Source organism: Simochromis diagramma, unplaced genomic scaffold, assembly GCF_900408965.1.
Source record: "Simochromis diagramma unplaced genomic scaffold, fSimDia1.1 OVJJ01000463.1, whole genome shotgun sequence".
Lineage (NCBI taxonomy): Eukaryota > Metazoa > Chordata > Actinopteri > Cichliformes > Cichlidae > Simochromis > Simochromis diagramma.
In genome coordinates this window covers 3,329,086-3,352,191 of record NW_024386941.1, presented here as the reverse complement: position 1 = coordinate 3,352,191, position 23,106 = coordinate 3,329,086, and the positions used below count along the sequence as shown (strand labels likewise).

At 38.4% G+C, this 23,106-nt stretch overlaps 1 protein-coding gene across 15 annotated transcripts in view; it reads left to right on the top strand.

Annotated features, from left to right (window-relative positions):
• tenm4 (teneurin transmembrane protein 4) overlaps window positions 1-23,106 on the top strand; it is a 145,748-nt gene that overhangs the window by 14,475 nt on the left and 108,167 nt on the right. For all 15 annotated transcript variants that reach the window (XM_040037452.1, XM_040037450.1, XM_040037449.1 and 12 more), the window contains exons 2-3: window positions 19,408-19,693; window positions 20,343-20,615. In XM_040037452.1, coding sequence (XP_039893386.1) covers window positions 19,471-19,693; window positions 20,343-20,615 — 496 coding nt within the window. In that variant the 5' untranslated portion in view covers window positions 19,408-19,470. The remainder of the gene's footprint in view (window positions 1-19,407; window positions 19,694-20,342; window positions 20,616-23,106) is intronic.

Genomic DNA, 23,106 nt, shown 5'->3' with positions numbered 1-23,106 from the left:
TAACCAGTTAAAAAGTTTAAAGCAATAGTATGTTTCAAAAAAATACATTTGAGAACATATCATGACAGATGCATTGCAATAGTATGCGGTTGCAGAGTTTCTGGCAGTATTCAGGTAGACTTAGATGAAAGCTGTTTGACTCAAAAGCTTTGCTTCTGGATTTATTTTTAGAAATTGGACTTTCGCGCAGCATATGGAAACACGGTTCTTGGATTATGCTGTATCATAAGCAGTGGATCAGAGTGACGTCTGATTAAAAGTGCCTTTTGTATGCAGAATCACTAGTCACTCAGGTTAAGTGATACCTCACCTGAAATCTTTTAAGTGTGAAATCACTGCATCAAAAGTAACAGCAGCTGTGGTTAGTCAACAAATGTTTTTGTATTTGTGCTGTCATTTTATTGCATGGCTCTTGGTACATTGTGAAGACACTGCACCCACTTGTGATATTGCTTTTCAAGAAAAGAAAGAAACTTTCACCATCACTGGTATGTCGGGTTTTGAGTATTGTTTTACAGTTACACGTATTTCTTTGTACATATAACTATTAGTAGACATCATAAGTTATGTTCAAAATTGCTGCTGCAATTCCTGCTGAAGGAAGTTACTGGTCATAAAAATCGTTTGATGGTCCTGTGCACCGACACATGACCTTTTACACAATAATGCAATGTGTTCTTGGATCAGAGAGCTTATTCCTAATTTCACAGCCAGCTTGCATTTTCAGAAATCCTATTTGCAGGCTAAAGTATTTTGCTGTCATTTTTATATGTAGTACATGTGCACTGCTGAATAAGTAATGGGGGTTGCCACAGCATGCATGCATTAACACTGTAGATCAACAGAGTTGCTCAATGCACTTCAAACCCACTAACTCTACTGAGTGCCCTCACAGCCTCTTCCAGTTCGAAATCATCTGCTTTAAAACGGCAGAAAGTATTTTTATGTAAAAATACATGCACCCTATCAGCCTAAATCATAAAGTGGCACTGCAAAATAGAAGAACCCCAAGCACTCTCTCACTCTGGTAAAAAAGAGATGGCAGACCCAGAAGCTGTGAGTGAAAATGAGTGATATGTGTGCACAGTTTCCTGATGTCACTTTATGAATGTTCCTGTAAGATTCTTGCAGTTTTAAAAAAAATTCTATCAGCCTACAAAACTACTGGTTTAGAGGTGATGCCGTTTGTGCATATGCTCTGGTATAACATGATAGATTATATATGATGAAGCTTATTGATCTAAAGTGACACCCATGTTGCACCATTCTTATCTTAAAGCTGTTGGTCACTCCTTACTTAGCTGCTCCTGGCTGTGGGGTGTTCCAGCTGAACAACAAGCTTTGGAAGCTGTCTGCTCCCAAAACATGTTCAATAGACATTGATCTAGAACTGTGTTGCCAAAATGTCACATTGCAAGTATAAGTGTTAACATAAGCCACACGGTGCGCAATTCCTGTGACATGTACTGCTTGTTTGGAATTGGTTTAATTAGGGCTGTGCGATATGACCAAAATCTCATATCCCGATATTAAGACATCTATCGTCCGATAATGCTTTAAATCACAAAAATGCAACATTTTCTGTAAATTCTGTGAATCTCGGGCAGCTCGACTTGCGTGAAGTGTTTCCAGCTGTGCGTCACGTACCTGGAGTCGAGTGTTTTAACCGATGCATGAAACAATACATTTTTAGACATAGGTTGTAACAGCCGCCGTTTTCTTTGTGAGTATTTATTACACGGCGTGCTGCGGGGAAAAGCCTGTTCTAACGTTTGAGTCTAAGGTTTATTTTTTTAGCACCTGGCGGCTCTTTTTTGCTTCTCATCCGTAAACACTCTGCATCTTTCTCATGATTCAGTTTATTTTGAAAAGTCTCAACAGGATCTTGAGCTTTATTGTGAAAGGTTTATGTGGAAAATAAACAAGCGGACACGCGGTGGTTTTTACCGGTTGTTGCTAACATACAAAGCATAAGAACAAGCGCTTGTCTGTCTGTAGTGTGGTTATATTAAATATAAGAGAAAGAGAGAACTTTAAGAAATTAATATAGCCACTACAGTGACCATCAAAACGATGAAAAAATATTGCCGTAAACAGTTTATTTTGCGACACCACGAAACAAACGATAGCGTAAAATGAAACGATAGACGTTTTTATATTGTCATCCGATATGTATCCTTATATCGAACAGCCCGAGGTTTAATGTTAGGAAACTAAATAATCTGAATGTCCTCAATTTTGTCCTTTAATTTCTGAGTATTTAAGAAAAAGTGATCTGCTTTAATCAGTAGTAAAAGAGCGCTGGCAACTCTGTGTCTCTCCCTCTTGCCCACTGTGCCACCCACACAATGCCTTGTGTCTGTATTGCTCAGCTTCTCTTTGTTCAATGCAGTGTTGTGTAAAATGACAACTTGGTGAAAATGCTCACTTGATTTTTGGGCTCATTTTAAAGCAGAGGGATTTGCATTCCTCTTTTTTCCCTTTTTTAATTATACTCATGGACCAACCAACCAGTAGTTTGATGAATCTGCTATTCCACGATTACCACAACTACGCCCAGTTATCATCACTATCCACGATACGGTAGCATCACAGTTCTTATACATCCGATTTAATCAGCTCTTCTCTTAATTAATCTGCCTTTATGATTTCCACTTCAAATGTAAAACAAGTGTCAATAACACAAACATAATTTTGCACGTTTTAACCAGTGATGAATTTAATGCATGTTATTTTAATATTTTATCGTCGCTTCTTCCTAAGCGCTTTTGATCACTTTACAAAAATTAGCGTGCATTCAGTATAATATTTTAATTAATGCATTCAGTATTATGTTTTAATTAATGCATAATTTCTCTGTGAAACTGTGTTTTTATTGTTGCAGCTGAGCTGTTAATTGATTGTATGCTGCAGTCACCCAAGGTCAGTCTCTTTTAGAAGTCTTAAAACATGGCAGACTCCCAGAAACAATAAAGACCAGATGGTGCTAAAACATGTAAATTTCTCACAAAGACGTGTTGGTCACAACACTATATGGATGCTCTTCTAAAGAGTGCACTGAAGAAATATGTGCTAATAAAATGTGGAAAGTGCAAAAGAGTGTGAGATGAGGACAAAAATGAAAACGCTCAGCTTAAAGTGCAACTTCTGTGCAGACTAATGTTGGTGTGAGTCAGACCTTTAGTTCCCTTTATTTTCTTCTCAGCCTTCACAGCCGCTTTATTTAGAGGAGTGCTATATGTGCCTGAATAGTTTTGCATGTGTTTGAACACACAGAGGAGCTTATGTGATTCAGATCATGACTGGGAACGGTCCTGGTATGCTGAGTTAGAAGAAAGTCATAGTAAAAATGAAACCGCTGTTGTGTAGAACACAAGTTGACCTATAGCAGCAATTATTTATTGTTGTCATCTGGCAGGCTCATAACTCCTGTTTCAGTGATTTATTTTTATTTGTTAACGTCGGTTCAAGGACTTCATGTCGCTGTGTGGGCTGTGAACAGTGTTGCAGAAAGTTTTCACCAATTTTAAATAACTTGAAAAGAAAATGATTAACAAGGCTGTTATGAAAAGAATACAGTGATCTGGCCATCGCAAGTTTAAAACCGAGCAGATCATGGCTCTCAACTCAGTGAGTTCTCATATAAATAGTTGTTGGATATTTTAGACAAATCACTTGTGTGAAACCATAAATAAGCTATGCTGAACCATAATCGCAATCTGCTCATATGAAAATTTCTCATGTGTTTATTTTCATGGTAAATAGTCTACACTAGTTTTGTTTTGTTGTCATGGTTGGTTCTTTTCTATGTGGTGACTACAAGAAAATACATGTATTGTAATACACACTATATAGGAAGACCCAGTCTTTTTTTTATATACACAATAAACTGCACATACCTGCGTATCACCGAACCCACAAGTAGTTCTTTACAGACAAATACTTTACTGTGCAAACGGTTTGAGCCTTCCCTTATTTCTTTATATTTTGCCTGGAAAATAGAAAATAGCCGCAGCGATTTAATACAGTATATAATGCAAAAGGTGACTTTCTACAATTCTAATGAGCTTGAAAGTCAGTATTTTGGATGGCCATACATAGCCTGAATGCAAATATTAGCTGGACCAACCAAAGGGCCAGTTGTATCTCTTAGGTCCTGTGTCAGGACTTTGCTGGATTTTTTTTCCTGCAGTTTTCCAGTTTTCTTATTTTATTTTTAAGAACACATTGCACATATGCCAACTTTTCACCTCGTTGATGCAAAATGCTGTTCTTTTTCTGTCAAACTCTGTTATCTGTGCCATTTTTCATAGATTCAACTAAACAGACTGGAGCCAATTATGCATTTTTGTGGCAGGCTTATAGTACCAAAGTTTACGCATGAATAATTTCCAGGTCAGTGTTAAATGGCTTAACAAACTGAAACTGAAAATCAGCTAATGTTGAAAAAAGAAAAGAAAAGAAAAAAAAAAAACTAAGTCAGAAAGAAATGAAGAGTAGTTCTAGACTTTTGCACAATACTGTACAATTTTTAAATTATTCCGGAGTTGATATGACATAGAAAACATCTACCATTCATTGTTAGGTCTTTTTAAGCACTTGCCTCCTCTAATATCCTGTTCAGCAACCGTCAGCACCACAGGGATAAATCTATTTGGGTTGACCCCTGTCTTGCATGCATATAATAAAAATGCCATAGCATATTCCTTGTGTGAATGGCATTTTCATGCTCTGAGCCTTTTTGTTTTGTTTACAAGAACATCCACTGGGGCAGAATCTGTAAACAACATATCTGGTGAGACTTTTTGTTCTTGATACGTATGAGAGATGTACATATAAATATGAAAATGCTGCTGTGTTTGCATTTACAGCATTTAAAAGCTCTACAAGGTTTTTACAACCAGGTTGTGTATTTGGCAGGGGGAAGGTAGCACCATACCACCTTTTTTCTGTTTGCATATGAATGAGAAAATAACTGGCTGCCCTTCTGATTGCATTTTATGTTTCGTTTTATTTGGATGGTCGTTCACTGTACTGTGCTACAAAATATATTTTCTGATGACTTTGAAGTATTTTCTTTTTAACGTTCTGACTCTTGGGACAGATTTCTTTCTACTGTTTCTTTTGTATCATTGTATCATTCACGTACAATAATTATGTTTAGCTTCGTACATTTGGCAGCTATCTGGGAATGGTGAAATACATTGTGCTTTTGCAAATGTAGCAGTCTGCCTCCTTGAGTACTGAACTTGGGTCATGACTGATTAGTAATGCCTCATCTATCCTTGAATCATTTAAAGTACCATTAGCATGTTTTGAAATGTAACATTTATTATTGCATTCGTCATCAAGGGATTGCGGAGATGAACAATCTAATTCTAGTACAAGGTATCTCTTCATTTATTAATTCAGTTTCTGGTTCCTGACAAATAAAGCAATAGGTTAACAAGTTTTAGTTCATTTAAACTAAGTAATAAAATAATTACCTAATGTTCTATTTACTTTTTTATAGATTGGTTCTATGTTGCCTAGAGCCAGTGTCTACATACAGCTGTATTAAATTTCAAGAAAATAACAGAAATTTGATAAATAAAAATGTTGCCGTAAATGTCACCAAGTTCTCAAATGTTTTTTAATCTCAACACAAAAATCAAAGCACATGAATGCAATGGATTTAAAGTCATTTCCAAAGATGCCAAGGAATTAGCAGTGAGTGATATTTAAATGTTAGTCTTAGACATTTAAGTTATACAATGAGTATTTTCCAGTCAGTTAAAAGCAGCAAAGGAGAAGAAAGAGAAGTATAAACTCTAGGATTTTCTCCTGTGTCATGGAGTGGTGAAACACCAGCCAATGAGGATTTGAAGGAAAAACCCTGCTTGTTTCAGAACTTGTTAAACACAGAGATGGTGTTAACATGCTTTGTTCCAGCACCACTGCACTACCCCCACCTACACACACACACACACACACACACACACACACACACACACACACACACACACACACACACACACACACACACACACACACACACACACACACACCCCTCCTCCACTACTATATCCAAACACACCCCTTTTCAAAGTTGAGTAAACCTGCAGAGAAGCAGCGAAGGGAGCTTGGCCCTGATTTCAGTGCTGTGGAGGAGCCAGGGGGCCCAGGGGACACTCAGGTTACCAGCATCGAATCCTGCAGTATTAGCAGGGCACAGTGAAATAACAGCCTGCCATCTGGAACCTATGCTAAAGCCATCCTAGCCTTGGAGCGTTCAATCACACTGACCTCAATTAAGTGTTATTTGTTCAGTATTTTTATTCACTTCTTCCTTTGCCTGCAGATCTTTCTGTCCTGCGTTGTAATGTATTCCCTAACTGTGTCACATCCTGAGCAGAGAGTTTATGTTTTTCATGCAGGTCTTCTATTTGCATGAGCTTTCCCATTAAACTTTAAGCAGGTCCACCTCAGAAGAGGCTTCAGGAGAGAGCACCATGAGTGCAAAGGAATAAGCCTGGTCTTTGTGTGAAAGACATGCTGCATGGTATGCTTGGTAAGAGTGGGGTTTTTGGGTGAGGGCTCATGCTCATGACTCTACATGGTCTTTCTTGACCCCACTTAAAAGGGGGCATGATGAGTGCTCTTGAGCAGGTCTTTTCTCTTTTCAGCCTTTATGGTACTCACTTTCTGCATTCAGAAGGGAAAGTTTTATTGTGATGTCCGTCATCAGTTTGGTATGGTTTGGTAAGTTTATTTCCGATGTTCTCTAAAACACATTTAAGTATTCCGTTATTGTTAGATGCCGAGTGTATTAGATTTATTTTTAAGTGTAAACATAAAATAAAATTACCTTTTGTATGTCTTCTGTGAAGTGCAGATTATAATTTTCAACCCCAGCATGCCAATATTTTCTTTCCTCAATTTGTATCATTTAACTTGCGACACAACCTAAAAGAATAAAAAAAACGATCTTGTAAAATTTGATTTTTTCATTCAATGCAAAATAATTTAAAAACGGGTTTTGTTTAACCAATAATGCTTATCATGATGTCAAATCATTAGGGTGTTATTTTGTTTATTCTAGATATTTAATTGGTACTGGATTGTTATTTATTCTGACCTGTTTTAGTTCTTGACATTTGCTTGACTGGTGAATTGAGTCAGCCTGAGTTATGGATTGCACTTGAAATGGAGCCAAGCGAGTACATGTGTTTTTAAACACAACTTGGAACTGTATTAAAGTTGGTCACTACTCTGAAATGAATATAAAACCTTTGGGTCTTCGGTACTCAAATTCCATGGCTACATTTCTCTTTCAGTTATTGCTCTTTCAGAAAAGCCAGTTTTAATCGCAGTTCATCGCCACCTAACAATTCACAAATTGGATGTGGTCTGACTGGCAGCAGTGGTTGGACACCCTTCAAACTAGGGTGAGGTTGGCAGTATTTTGAGAGACATGCCCACAGGAAAGGTGCCATACTGCTTTTTTTATACTGATGCTACTGAAAGTAGTTTTTAGTTAGAATCTATGATTTATTTGGACTTTTCACTATGTTTGGATTCAATCTTTGAAACTATGTAACAAATATAATGTTACACATCAGAGTTATTGAGTCATTTTCAAGTGAGAACCCAAGTAGAGTGCAAAGTCCGTTTTGCTGCTGATTATCGGGACCTAGCAACATCAGAAATCAGATCAAATACTTCTGTGTACTGCAGTCAGAATTATCAAGGAATGCATTAGCATGGGGAGCGCAGCCTTGGATAACTGGTGATTAATCCCGTCCACGTTGGGCATCAAGTAATTTAAATGACATATTTAACATTGAAAAAGTTTCTATCGCTGTGCCTAACTTTTCAGTAAGGTTTTTATCATTCAAGAGTCATACATCTTTGCTTTTCAGGTTTGATGCATTCTCACTCATAAAAATTTCATTTTGACTCCAGAGGTCTTTTTCCTTGATGCATGCAAAATATGCAAAAAGTGGGAAAGAAAGAGAAAGAGGAGGAAGAAATGATACTGCTATCCTAACAGCAGAAAGTTAAAGCAGTGGGAGTTATTGTAGCCCATAAAAGACAATTGGCATTTTATTCAGAATAAAGTATTAGTCTCAGTTTTTATTTTATTTTTGTTTATTCTTTTACAAAGGATGTGTTTTCTTTAGTGTCTATCACCTGTGCCACAGTCAGGAATTCCAAAAAGAAACGAGAGGTGTATGAAGCCTCTCTTTCTTATCTCTATTTACTTTTTGTGATGAGTGAGCTCTGGTCAAAAATCGCCTGGTGCCGTGTGCCATGCTGTCAACATGTCACAGTACTGGCTGCATGCCAGAGATGCCAAGCAGGTACAGACTGTGCAATGGGCATTTTGAATTGTCTGCTAAATATCCCCTGCCATCAGTGATAGACATCAATAGCAAAGTATGTCCTTAAAGGCCAAGAGACACATCCCAGAGGAATTCCCAAACAGGTGACACAGGGAACACTGCAGATGGCCTCTGAGCATGCTGCTATTTTTAGTGTACTTTTGCATAGATTTTCTGACTGAAGTGCAGGACATTATAACTACCCACCAAAGGTAGCATGCTGAAAAATAATGTGCAAGCATCAGTGAAGACCAAACCTTGATACATTTCACAACTACTACTAATAATAATAATACAATTTATTTGAGGGTGCCTTTCTAAAACCCAAGGTCACCTCACAAAGAGAAAAAGATATCAATAAAACAGTAGATTAAACTAGATTAAAATAATAATTCTCATAATAAATAATATTCTTAACCAATCATGTACACAGACTCTGCCAGCCTACATTTTGGTAGCTTTACAATAACTTAATATCCAAGTCTGGAAGCAGTGCACCCCTGTATCCATTTGGTTAATAGATCCATTAAGCAGCATGGTGTGAGCCGAGTGCGGCTGCTGTGTGGAGCGCAGGCTGACGTGTTAATTCTGGGTAATTTATTACCCTGGGTGTCGACGGGCACGGCGCTTCTGACAGATTCTGTCTCACTGGGATCACCTCAGCCTGGCTTCCATGGGCATTGCCTGCTTAGCAGTGACTTCAGCATGGGGTGCTCACATCCGCTGATGCAAGTATGATGTAAAACCCTTTAGTGCAGGAAAACAACAGTGAACATGCACATAGTGTGGCATTATATCAGACTGGCTCTCTTTGAAGATAGAAGGCTAAAAGCACACCTGTGGAGAGAGAGATGGTAATCAAATGTACTCCGAATGTTATAGGCACTTGCTGGCTCTCATATGGTTTTATTTATGGAAGTATCCTTTTCTGTCTAGGGCCGAGCTGTTATTAAATTACAAACGCTGATTGTGGCCTAGAGCTGTAGTGATCAATCCTAATTTACTCGGAGAATTAAATTTATATATAAGAGGATGCAGTGCCCTGGCCTGATAGATGAAAGGGCATTTCCCTCTTATGCGCAAACAATCAAAATGGCTTAAAAAAGAGACAATACATATGGGATTTTGATTTTTGTTGTTGTTGTTTTAATAACATATAACACAGGGCTTTCGCTGGAGAATAAAAGCTGCTTTAAGGACTGATAATAGATAAGCCAAAAAAGAAAATGCACAGGCGTTTGTGCGTGAGGGTTTTTTGCAGGCCTCAGCACTGTCTAATGTTCAGCCGGTGGGATCAGAGAGTGCAAACCTCTGGTGCCTTAGAGGCAGAGAAAGGGGATTGTGCAGGTCAACGCAGCACTGCCAAACTACCCTTCAGCCATTTCATGTTATAATCAGTTGAGGGCAAATCAACATATGCAAATTCTTAGTGCCCTAAGAAAATCCTCTTAGAATTTTTGTCTGCACCGAGAGGATGGGAGAATGGATTTCTTTCTTCATGATCAATGTTATTAGAGATTTCTTTTTTTTTTTTTTAATGCAATTTTGCAATGCTCTGTTTTCAGCTCTAGAAAATGGGTGCTTTCTGTTTACAGTAGGCCACTGCAGCAGCCACGCCTTTTAAAACATTGCATCTTTATAGCCGGAGCTGTCATCCGGTCGATGATGAAGCTACAGGGTGATTAGCCCCACCCAGAGGCTGCTGAGATGGGAGATGTGGGAGGTGTGTGGTTGTCAAAGCAGGGCTTGTGGAGATGACTCAGTTAAGCACTTAAGAGTAAGATCATTGCCATGCAGGAACCCTTCATCTAGCTTTGCTGCGTGTGCTGATTTTTTACTGTTGATATTGAACAGCTGCAGATTTAGTTGTCTCAACACGGTCGTGTATGCTTCTTGTTGTGCATCAGGTTATGGCATGCGTCTCATGTTCTCGAGCTGATTCATTTTGCAAAGTGCAGCTAAGATCTTTATTATTGCTGTTGTGAAGAAACCTAATGACTGCAGTTTATGTGATTGATTGATGCTTTTATTATATACAGCACCTTCTAAGGTTCAGTATTGTACTTTGATCAAAGATGAGGATGCATCTGCATATAATGCATATAAATCCTTGCATAAATGGACTAAAACTATTCGTTTTTGGGCTGCTAACACTGAAATTCAGCTTTGCAGAGCCACTACACTGCCTATGATGGGATTTTTTTTCATAAGGAAAAAAAGAAAACCCCCCAAAAAAAGTCCTCTAAGTTATATTCAGATATACAGACTCCTGTAGTGACAGTGGTGACAGCAAGACGTTGCCAAGTCTGTGATGTTTGCAGTGCAGTTCTTTGTCCGGTCCCTACATGAGTTATCATGAGGAAATCTCTGGACCCCAGTGTGGAAAGATTGTAATTGGTATCCAGCAGTACAAGAGCACTGCCTCATACTCTGCTTGCGGGGAGTTCTTCCACTCCTTAAGAGCAACATGGTGGCCGTTTATTAACCTCGTCTCCAACAACCTGTCACAGAGTAAAAAACAGAGCAGGGTATTTTCAACGTGCAGCTTGATGCTGGGATTGCACTTTGAAGAAAAATATGGGTTAGATGATCTGATTACTAGTGGATGGCCCTAAATGCTCCAATTATAGACAACAGGCTGGAGCTACTTTTATGAAGAAACTTAAGTTACATTTGACAGTGTGCTCTATATTGTGTACTACAGGCTTTCTTTGAGCCCTGCACAAGGAGATATGTATTGGCACAGTTACAGGAGACTTGAAGTCCAAATAGAAATGATCACTTGAGACAAATTTGGATGCAGTTTTTCTTTTGTTTTTGTATTACATTTTTTTGCTCTTTGTTGTATGTTGTATGTGCATATATGGGGCAATAATCGACATGTCTATTTGCACTCAGGTTTCTGTGTTTAGAAAAAAAATGTTACTTAATAGGCAGATAAAATACACTGGCCAGCTAATGTATTTTACACTTACATGAGTGTGGTGCGTTGCTAAACATTATTCGTGCACCCTTTTTGGATTCAGTAACTGTAGGATCATAAAGGTGTGATCAAATCTGACTAATTTTGTAAATATTAGATTTCCAAGAAACAGGATACATTTTTTTTATTATTATTATTTTTCAGGAGCACATAAGCCCCCTGCTTTTTATGCTTTTGCACTCTTTCAAATGACATACTTTGGTAGTTAAATGGTACACTAATAAAGTGCTGGGAATAAGTTGAAAACATTAGCGTTCAGAGCCTTTTTTTGCATTATATGTTAAGTAGCAGCATCAGTTGAATTACTCCTGAGGCCAATTCAAAGACAGCTCTGTATAGAAAAATATTTTTGGAACAAGACAAGTCATGCTGAGGTAAATGTCTAGAAGAGTAAAATACACTTTTGAGATGCCAAGACATATATTTAGGTATTCTGAGATCAAGGAAAGCAGAAAACTTACTGGTGTTAGCAACCTGCCAAGTTCATTTAAGCAAAACAACAGAAAACTGTTAATCAGGCCTGCTGATATTAAGACAGCATTTATCAAACCACTTTATAAAAATGAATTGCTCTTGTCTGCAGTGCAGACTGCTAAAATTACTAGAAATATAGCTACATATTTAACTTTCTCAGTTAAAACAGACAAAAACAAATTAAAACATTTCAGATGGCTAATTTCAGACATTTTGAAATTTCATCAAATGTTGCCAGCCGCTGTTGCAAATAACAGGAGACCTGCAATAGCCAGAAAGCTTAGGTCACCTGAAAGATGTTTGTTGATTGTATTGCAACGGGATTTTGTGGCTCAGCCACTGTTGGAAAGACTGAGTCATGCAAGCTGATCTTGGAAAAGTCAACACAAGAATCCCCCATCCCCATCATAATAATAACAAAACTTCACAACCTTTTTTGAGTAGCAGCTGGCAGTCTAGTTTTATTTTAATCTGCTTGTACTGCAAAATATACAGTACATCTCTGAGATTTCTGGAGTTAATCTAAATATATTGCAGTTAAATCGTTTTTAGGTAGGGTATATGAGTAGTTCCAAATAAACAGTTTTAAGAAATACAATTATTACTTAATAGATTTTACTTTTTAATTTTTCTATTTGCAGTATTTGAAGGCGGTCAGCAGCAGATATCGAATGTGTTCTCCTCTCTGAACCGCGTTATGACACACACATAGTCTCCACGCATTGAAGAAGGGTGTTTTTGTAATTCCGATGAATCACTCCTTAAGGCAGGAACTAGCACTACACAATATTTGTGTTCAGTGCATCATTTATTTGTAGCATTTCAGCCCCATAGACCTTCCTCTGGCTAAAGCTGCAAATTCTCAAATATTTTTAAGAATAAATATCAACGACGTTTACAGTAAGTTGATTATTGCTTTGCTGGTATTAGCTTTGGTTTCACTTCAGGCCAAACTATAAATCATTCAGGTCTAGCCTTTGCAGGGTAATGAGCATTAGTCCGCAGACTAATGAGAGACAGGTCACCACCGGAGCACTTCAGCCTAGTGGAGAGGTTCTCTTTCAAACCTGCGTGAACTCCACATTTATTTGCTGTCTCGCTTTTTCTTCGGGACTACAGCAAACCTTACCAAAACATATTATTTCCTGTCTTTCCATTAATTCCTAACATGTGTATGTACAGAACTCTGAATCAATCTTCGCATTCTGTATTTTGCCAAGGCCAGCAGTGTATATCAGTGGTGTAAAGTGAATAAATAGACTGCTTCTCTCTGTTATTTACCGGGCTGGTTTAAAAGCATTATTCCATTGCCTGCTCCTTCTGTCAGGGCTAAACCTTGAATTGCTTAGAGTGATTAGTAGCAGGGAGCGTGCTGCAGCACTGGTCCCAGACTACTTTTGTTTATGTAAAGGCTTTTACGCATTCTGTTTAATGCGCTGGTGGGGCTCGCTTTTGATCCCGGAAGGAGGCGGCTGTTGAGATACCTCCCCACCACCACTATGCCCCCTCTCCTCCGCAGCTTGTATTAGCACTACTGAATTCAGATCTGTTTGGCAGGCCATTCAGCCCCCCGACCCCATCTACCCAGCTCTTTTTTCCTCTATTGAAAACACACCTTTCTGTTGGCTGAGGAGGCTTTTCTATAGAGTCTAAGCATGTGAAAATTTTCCAGAAAAGAAATAAATGGAGCCTGCATGGAGCACTTCTTGCTTTCAATAGACCTTGTAGACAGTGTTACTGATACCTGCCCAATTTTTCCTCTCAGCTGCACTATGAGCTGCTTGTAGGTGTAGATGTTTGTCTGCAGTGTTGTGAGCTTTCTGTCACAGATTATTTGACTATGTGACTTGATAAGTAAAAGTTTTTCACCTGATCTCTTATGTATACATTGCTTTAGCCTGATAACTTTAAAGGGGGAAATAGTTGCAGTTATTTAGTAAAACATGGGCAAACTTACATGAAGATACAGTAAATAGGCAGAAACAGAATTTGTACTATTTTAATGAGCTTGAGAGTCAAAACTTGGTATGACCACCTTTATTCTTCTAGACAGCCAGAACTGCCTTAGACAAGTTTTCTTATCATTCCTTCAAGTGATAAAGAATATTTCTAAGGAATAATTCTCCAGGCTTCTTGAAGTGTATTCCAAAGTTCTTCTTTGGATGTTGGCAGCCTTTTGTTCTGTCCTCTGTAAAGGAAATTCCATACTGCTTCAATAAATATAAGGTATGGGCTCTAGGGAGGCCAAACCATAATTGATGTGATAGTTTTCCATTGTGTGTTTTTCTATACAGGTATGCTTTTGCTGTATTAGCAGTGTGTTTGGGATCATCATCATGCTAAAAAAGTAAGCCATTGCCAGTCAGAAGATTTACATGCGTGATCTGACTGTACTTTTCTGTGTTCATCATCATCATCGTCTGTGTTGCATCAGCCTGTAAAAATTTTCCAACACCACTGGCTAAAATGCAGCCCCAAAGCATAAATGTTTCCCCCCTGGAAAAACAAATAGAGTTTTTCCACTTTTTGTTCTTTTGTCCTCCATCTTTCCAGTTTCCTCAAATTTTCTAAGCACAGACTGCTGATATAGGCCCGGTTTTTGGCTCATACCTCTTTGGGAATCCCTTTGTTGGTGCAAAAATGCTATTTTATGCTTGTCAAACTGTAGTATCTAAAAGATTTAATTCCAAATAATGCATTTGTATGACAGGCAGCTAGTAACAAAGTGTCTGAAGATATCAGGTACAGTACATTTTTTTTTTTACATTTTTATTTATTTTATTTTATTATATTTTTTACCAATTTTCTCTTAATGTGTAAGTCATTTGTAGGCTTAACAAAAAAGAGCATCCCTCTGAAAATAGTGAGCTACAAGTACTGGACTGAAAAATTAACCAGTGTCAAAAGAAAAAAAACTTGAAGAACTATTGCTCAAGATAACCTAAAATAAATGACAAGAAAGCTTTGTGCCTTAGAAGCAAAGTATACAGAAAAATAGACTTTTTGCACAGTATTGTATCTTTACAGTAGGTGTTACAGATAATACAGTTCTAACATTTTAATGATCAGTTGCAATATTATTTAGATTTAGTACATAGCCTTAAAACTTATATTCTTATTAAATTACATTTGCATTAAAATATTTTGTTTCATGCACCTGAACATTACCAGCTGTTACTTATCAGCTATTATCTTAAAATAGCATCACTCATGAGGAAAACTTTAAATGCCAGTGTTTATGATCAATCAATTAAGAGATTTCACAAGCAAGTAATCTGTAATTGCATTGGAAAATACTCAAAGGAATTTGGTAAACACTGTGTGAAAATAAGGTGCCGGAGTATGATATTAAATTCAGTGCGTTTAGGCTGTGCTATAAAAATAATACCAGAGATATTTTAAGGAATGTTATAATACCAACTGAATTGTAGGTTACATCACATGGATGCAAAGCCTCTGCTTTTCCCTTCCATGCTCCATACTTGGCACTGTTGTGATAACAGCTGAAGGACACATCATGCAAGGCAACATGGCTTCTGCTGCCACGGCTCAAATAGATTTTCTTCTTTGTTGGATTCACAAACATTTTGTTTTGCAGATTTTAACATATTATTATGTTAAATTGAGGTTTGTTTTGTGTAATTCACAATGGCGCCTACGTTGTGTTTATCAGCATGTTGTTTTGTCCTGGTTGGCTGGTCGGGCGGTAGATGTAGGTCATGGCAGCAGTCACACTGGGAGATGCGCATCTTAAATTATTGACCCTATCACAATTCTGTCCTAGGGCTTCTGTAACAATAGAAAAACAAACATGTTGTTGCCATAACCAAATATATTGTAAATATTTTCTCATTGCCATTTTTTTTCTCAGGGTCCAAAATTGCAAAGTCTGTACTCTGTGACAAATGTTACCATTTAGTCTCGAATACTGCATGGAAAAATCTATGACATGTAAAGAGCAGCAAGCAGTTAATTATAATGGAAAACAGGGTTGTGCTGCGAGAGAAGGCTAGATTTATATGCACCGGTGCTGAATAGCAATTCTCAGCACGCTGCTAATTGTTTGATGGATAGTACAGACCCATTTGCATTTATATTGTACCCCAATTGCCTCCCACCTATTTAGATCACATATTTAACTCCTGACACTGGACCAATGGCCATAGTAACCTCCAGACAAAAACCTCAACAAGTGCTTTAACATGAGCTTCACTAAGTTACTTTTGCACTACAGATAAACTACAGGTGGTTTATTTTATGCTTTGCTTTGCCAGGTTTTGTGAAAGACAAAAGACTACCTTTGGAACAAGGAACTCCTGCAGCTACAGCAGTTTCCACTTAATCACATAAGAATTGTCTTTAGCGTAAGTTTGTTTTGGGGAGTTGAGATGTGCTGATTATACAGAATTAATTGACTGCAGTTTGTTCAGCAAAACTTAAGGGTAACTCATTTTCTAAGCAGAAATCAGTTAACCCGAGTAACCATTTATGAGCGGTGACGCTGATGTACTGGAGAACTGTGAAGATTTATAGAGGCAAGGTTTATTGCTTTTTAACACTGAATTAATAAGACTATACAAACCAGGTAAAAAATGGCCTGAACTAAAATTAACCGGAACCCTGGAAGAGATTGGAACAGCTGGCTAGTCCGTTTGTTAAAAACTGTATTTTTTATCATGCTAATATTCCAGGTTGCATGTCGCTGGTAGCTGGTTACGTTCCGTCTGAAAGCAGCAGCACTAACCTTTCTCCAGTAAGTTATACTGGTTTTAACCTTTCTTCCTAAGGAGTGGATTTGCAAGTATTACTTCTTAATTGTGACTTTTTCTTCGGGAGCTCCAGTGGTCTTTCTTTTATCTATGGTAGCTCATTCTAAGTTGTATTGGCTGATTGTGATCTCCGATGCACCTTGAAGTACTGAATGGGTCAGATGATTTTTAAATCTGTTCTTGCTTCCCAGCAGATATTTCAACAAGGACCCTATGCATCACTGTGTCTGATGACTTGAACTGACAATTCATTTATTATTGAATACTCCCTGCAAGCCCTTTTCTGTGGAACCACATTATTGCACTGCTTACAGCTGCTATACATCTGCTTTACACCCACAGACAAACCTGACTCTACCCTGGTCAGTTGTAGACAATGTAATTGAAAAATGTGGAGTCTGCAATTGCTTTAAAGAGGAAAATAGACCATCCATCATTTCTTTGTCTATCCAGAGAGACCTCAATTGATTTTGGATCATTCCATAGATATGCAGTTAGCGTCTTTTTGGCACTGCTCGAGGTCTGCATCTAAGGCTTTAGGAGAACTTTGTCTTTAGAATAAAAGCTTGATTATTATCTTCATTTTAGAGATTTCAGTTCATGGCAGTTATGTCTTTTTTACTGTTCTTTGTAAATAACTTTTCTTAGTCTTTGTAAAAATACCCTCATTAACCTTCTCCTTCGGTGCTTCAAGGCACTTTGTTCATTCCCTTGAGCCTACCATGAGATGATAATAACACTTTAAAAATAGGCTTTGTATCACATATTACTTCTATGTTTTTAGTGAGTGACGATATAACTTGGAAAATAAAACCTTCTGTTTATTATCTTCACACACAAGTACATTAGAATAACGGTGGCGTTTCCTTTGTTTTTTCACGCTCTCACAGGATTTAGACTTGGGCAGATGAAGAACAACAACAGCTTTGCTCTCTGGCACTGAAACACAATGATAATGTCAGATGTTGCTAAACACTGTTTCATTTTACAGGTGCCTTTTGTAAAAATTCTGACAGCAGCATTTAAGGTGGATAAGGTTTCAAGACTGGAGAACATTTGCATCCCATGTCATTTGTCACTGTGCATAGTCTGTTAGCCTCTTTGAAAAAACTTCACGAGGTTTCCCATGGTCTCAAAACTACATCTCATTGCATACTAGCCGATTAGTAATGAGGAGGAAGGGCTGTGCAAAACAGAGATGGCCAAAGCACTGAGCCCAGCTCTCAGGAAACAAAAACAATGCACTTTACAGAACATTCTTGAAACTTTAGAAAGCTGCTTGTTGTCTGGTACCTCACATTTGCATAGCATCAAGGATCTCGAGTAAAAGGTAAAAATTAGCAACTCATACAGGCTGCATTTGAAATGTTGGGAGCAGCTGAAGTGCTCTTGTGGCAGAAGAGTGGGAGCATTCGCCCTACGCCCCCACCCCCAAAACCCTCCACCTCCCCATGTGGCAGAGGTCCTGCTATTGAGGCCTCAAGTCATTAATCACCAGGATCTTTTCAGCTGTCAATACGTACAAAAAAGAAAGCCCCCAACTCCAACAATGGCATCTTTGAAAAATAAACTTTTTTTTGGAGAAAGGGCAAATATAGTTCACTACGGATTATTGTTTACTGTTCTGTCCGGCACAAATCTCATACAGTATTCATAAAGAGCTTATCTTGTGAAAAAATCCTTGTCTGAACAGCGCAGCCATATTGTCAGTTAAACCTCCCAGATTTGCCTGGTGTGTTTTTTATCTTTCGTTCAGAGAGCCGTCTTCTAGCGTCCAGTGAGTTGCATCCTGCGTTTGGTTATAGTAATTCATTGTCAAGTGTTGAGGCAGGCAGAATTGAAAAAGAACCCTGTGGCATGAATGGTAAGGTGTTCAGCTCGTGAAATATAATTATCATGGCAATGCATTTGGATGAAGCAGAAATACAGGTTACTCTGAGCTTCAGAGTGAACTGTGATCAAGCATTTTTGTAAGGTTTCCATTCGTAGTGACATTTGTAGATGCGATCAAATGTTTTTATATCCACGTGGTCACTTCGAATGTCATATTTGCATGACAAAAATTGCTGTCCACTGTACTAATACCCATTGATTTATGTCGTGCTTCTCTGAGACAGCAACGTCTTGCAGTTTTATCTTTATTTTCTTCTGTTTTCACTTCAACAGTTTGTCCTTGACGCCAAGAAAATAAAATGCACCACATAGCTGAATGCCTAAAGTTCTTCTCTGTGTAGATCTTATACTCTGTGTTCTGTTTGGCAGTAGTAGTTTTATGTTGCAGATTTTAATCATCTCTGTGGGTTCAGAGTAGTCTTAGATTTGTTTGAAACCTCCGTTTCCAACTGGTGATGATTTGTAACTTATAAACAACACAATTCATGGAGGGACACCTGCCACTTTTACAGATGCTGGAGTCCCAGCATTTCTATGTGGCACATAAAAAAGAATATTTGTGGGAGACTTGCACCGTAAACTTTATAGGTGCAAGATTTGTTGTGCAATATTTTATGAAATCTAATCCTAGTGGTTCTCCGGGCTCTCATTGTGTGTGCTGAGCCATGCATGCGCTGTTCGGGGGCATGCATTTGCATTTGATATGTTTCTGCAGCAGCTTGGTTAAGTGTGTGTATGTGGGTGTACGGAGATTTTTATTTGAAAATAGTCAGTAATGGCTTTTTTTTAACATACTACCATTATGCTTCCTGAAATGATATGAGCATGTTTGAATTAGACATCTTTTATACACATTTGAATGCCTTAACTTTATTTTGGGCGATGAAAAAGGCTAAAAATTTTTCTTTTTCTTTTTCTTCTACAGAACTCTCAAACTAAACTGGCATTGTAACCCACATTTGATTTTGGAAGTAGTGTGGAGGCAGCCATGGAAGTGAAGGAACGTAGACCCTACCGCTCACTTACTGCTCGGCAGGACACAGAGCGCCGTTACACTAGCTCCTCAGCAGACAGCGAGGACGGTAAACCCAACGCAAAGTCCTACAGCTCCAGTGAAACACTAAAAGCCTTCGACCATGATTCGAGGATGGCTTACGGGACCCGTGTCAAGGAAATGGTTCATCACGAAGTGGATGAATTCAACCGACAAGGTTAGACAAAATAGTAGACGAGAAAGTGTCATTAATATCACTTGGTATAGCTAGTAGCGGTTTATTAGTGATATGCATCATCATTTTTTAATGATGAATCTCTTATTAATTTACATTCAGTCGCGGTAGAGGTCACTCAGCATCATCCAACTATTAAGTAAGGTGGCTATGGATTGAACTTACCATGGCAATGTTAAAAACTGCATGGAGGACATGCACACTTTCACCTGCTCGCTGAAATGCATAATTAATCATGTAACTTTAAATGAAATATGATGGTAGATTTAAATTTGCTTGCCACTTGATGTTGTAGTTCTGCTTTAGCAGAGCAAAAGCAAAAAAAGGCAACATTTAAATACAGTAAAACAGGGAATTGAGTTACAATTTGCCCCAGTGTAACAAGACATAGTTCTGATAAGGTACCCTGAAGTGAATATAGTGAAAGCATATAAAGATGTTTTGTTTTTTTAAATGTTAAATGTCCCAATCCTTCATGTACTTGCAACTCCACGACCACTGCTAGTGAAACCTTTGCTCTATAGTGTTTTCTCCGCCCAGGCCATTAAATTGCTGTCATTTTCCTGCACTGAATACTGTTAATTATGTAAAGTGATGCAGCTAATTATGTCTATCTGTTGGCTTGCTGTAGGGGCAGACTTTTCCCTTCGAGATCTTGGCTTTGGAGATGCCCTCCCATCGCATGTCGCCACATACAGGACTGACCTGGGGATGGCACACCGCGAATATTCAGTCAGTGTGGGCTCAGATGCGGACACGGAGACAGACGGCATTATGTCACCAGAGCATGCAGTCAGATTATGGGGCCGCAGCAACACCAAGTCAGGCCGCAGCTCGTGCCTCTCCAGCAGGGCCAACTCCAATCTAACTCTGACTGACACAGAACATGAGAACACAGAAAATGGTAAGGAGCTTTTCTCTTTTTACTTTTTCTCAGCCATTCTTTATCAAAAAGCAGAGTCTGAATTTTTTTTTGGTTTATTTTGACGCTGGTGTAAACAACGTAACATGTTGTTTAACAGGAAAAGAAGAACAGCGTGAAATAAAGTCGCAGTTTTAGACTAAATGATTATTATGTTAGGTTGAATAGTTTTTGGCATTGCTCAACTGGACTTCTTACAAAGACAAGATGAGCTGCAATTAAACATGACAGTTTCATTAAGCCTTTCAGATTTTTGCTTGATTATATCAGAAATTGGCCCAAAGACCAGCATAATTAGGATGTGACTTCTAAAAGGAGATGCGCTTATTAGTTTTCAGCACGATCAGAATTATTACCTGCCATTACCTCTGCTTTTTGTTTAGGGATCGCTTTATTCTTGCTTTCTTTCTGCTGAATCTGTTGTATTGTATTGGTCTTTGTTGGACAATGATCTGTCTTGGTGCTTCTGTTTTGTCCCAGAGCGCATGAAGTCTTTGTGTGTTTGCTCAGAAACTCACATATAAACCTCTTGTTAAATGTCCACGTGTTCTACGTTGTACAGTATGCTGGAAGACATGAGATAAAAGAGCAGTCATCATCATGGCTGGGGTGAAAGGGGGGCTGTGGGGTGGTGTTCAGTAACAGGCTCAAAGATACAGATTCAAACAGCCGGGATCTCATATTTAATTAATCTAAGGAACAAAATTGTGTCAACCTCTGGGGGTGGGCCCAACTTGTCATGGCTGGCGATCGGGAACAAGGGTTAACAAACATTAGCAGCGCATTACTGGCCAAAGGATCATGTTATTCATTACATACATTTCACACTGTATTGTATTCTGTGTTCGCTCTTTACAGCGAGCACAGAATACATTGGCATTCTGATACATCAGGTGACCCTGTATAATCAGCTCCTGTCTTTCTCAGGAATCAGTTACCAGTTCAAACATGTAATGCTGAATGAAATTACAGTTATGTTATCAGTAGTGCTATTGTGTGTCAGCCGAGTCAAAGGTGAATGGAAGGAGACATATATCTGTGCATGCTACAGTATTTCAAGTGTTTTTAGGGGTATTACAATTCCAGAGCCTGACTTTACCTGCGACAAAGAAAACGCCAGAAGGGAATAACAGTTTTGCTGAAGCTACTTGTTAAATTGCAGATTAGCGAGAGCCGTAAAGTTGTGATATTACAGAATTCTGTTTGGAAGATTAAATTTGGATGCTCAGTCCCGCTGTGCCTGTTTGTCAGTAAACTCTGTTGCATCCTGCTATTTTTTTGGACAGTGTGTAAACTGAAAGAAAAAGCTCTCATAGTTTGGAGGTACTCTGTGATTTAATTTGCTTTTTGTGATACAGAGGTACTACATGGTAAAGTTTAAGGTCTGTTTAGCACGATACATAGTTAGAAACAAACCTAAATCATGCATATTAACGGGTAGATTTATGACACTGTTCCCAGGATACTTCCCAGAAAGAGGAACTCATCAAGGGCCTAGCGGCAAAATTCTAATTGCCCCTGCACAGCCTTGTAGAGAACCTTGTGAATAGTTTTGCATTTCAGAGTGTGTCACATTATGTATTAGCTTCTTATTATAACTGACAGAAATGACTCTTGGAAGTGGAATCCATTTGCCCGAATGACTCAGGGAGAGAACATGGCATCTCTCTGCTTGATCATCTGAGATGCCAAAGGACTTGATTTTGCCAGCATTGTATATAATTAAAGAGACTCTTCTTGGTTGACTGTTCAGGGGTTGGTAGGCTGGAATGTATTCAGAGCACCCGAAGCTGCAGCATCATGCGTCTGTGAGACCCAATCGGGATTCTAAGTAGCTTTTTATTCCACTCACCCAAGCAGAAAGAGCACTTGTATTCAGCATTTAATTCAGTAATGCCTGATAACATACAATTTATATATGGCAAGTTAATTAAAATCCATCGAGCAGGTCTGCTTGTGTGTGCTTTAATCTCTTTAAATCAACAAACCATTTACTCTGCTTTAATGTATTCAAGCCACTGGGCAGTCCCCCCTTCTTCACATGTGACTTACTTGACCCTAGTTTTAATGCATGCAAATAAGTGACAGCAATTTTGGAACAATTTTCTCGATGCTGTGATTCAGTTGTCAGTTTTACATTGAAGAAGAACCTTTCCTTATCATAGTGTGCTTCACTGATTCATTCCATTTGAGATGTCGCAGTAATATTAGCCTTTATCTTGATTGCCGTTTTAACAAATTACATGATTAGTTTCAATAAATAAGTGTAGTGTCGCAGACATGCAAATTTTTATTGTTATCATTTGATACTTAATGGAGAAATAAGTATTTCCAGTGCTCATTGTAAACCTCATTTATATGCGTGCATCTGTGTGCACATGCATGTGCTCGACTGTGGATTGGATATCATTTAAATGCAGTGTGTACCGGTATGTGTGTTTATCCTATCCATGCTGCCTCCGGTCCCTAGGGA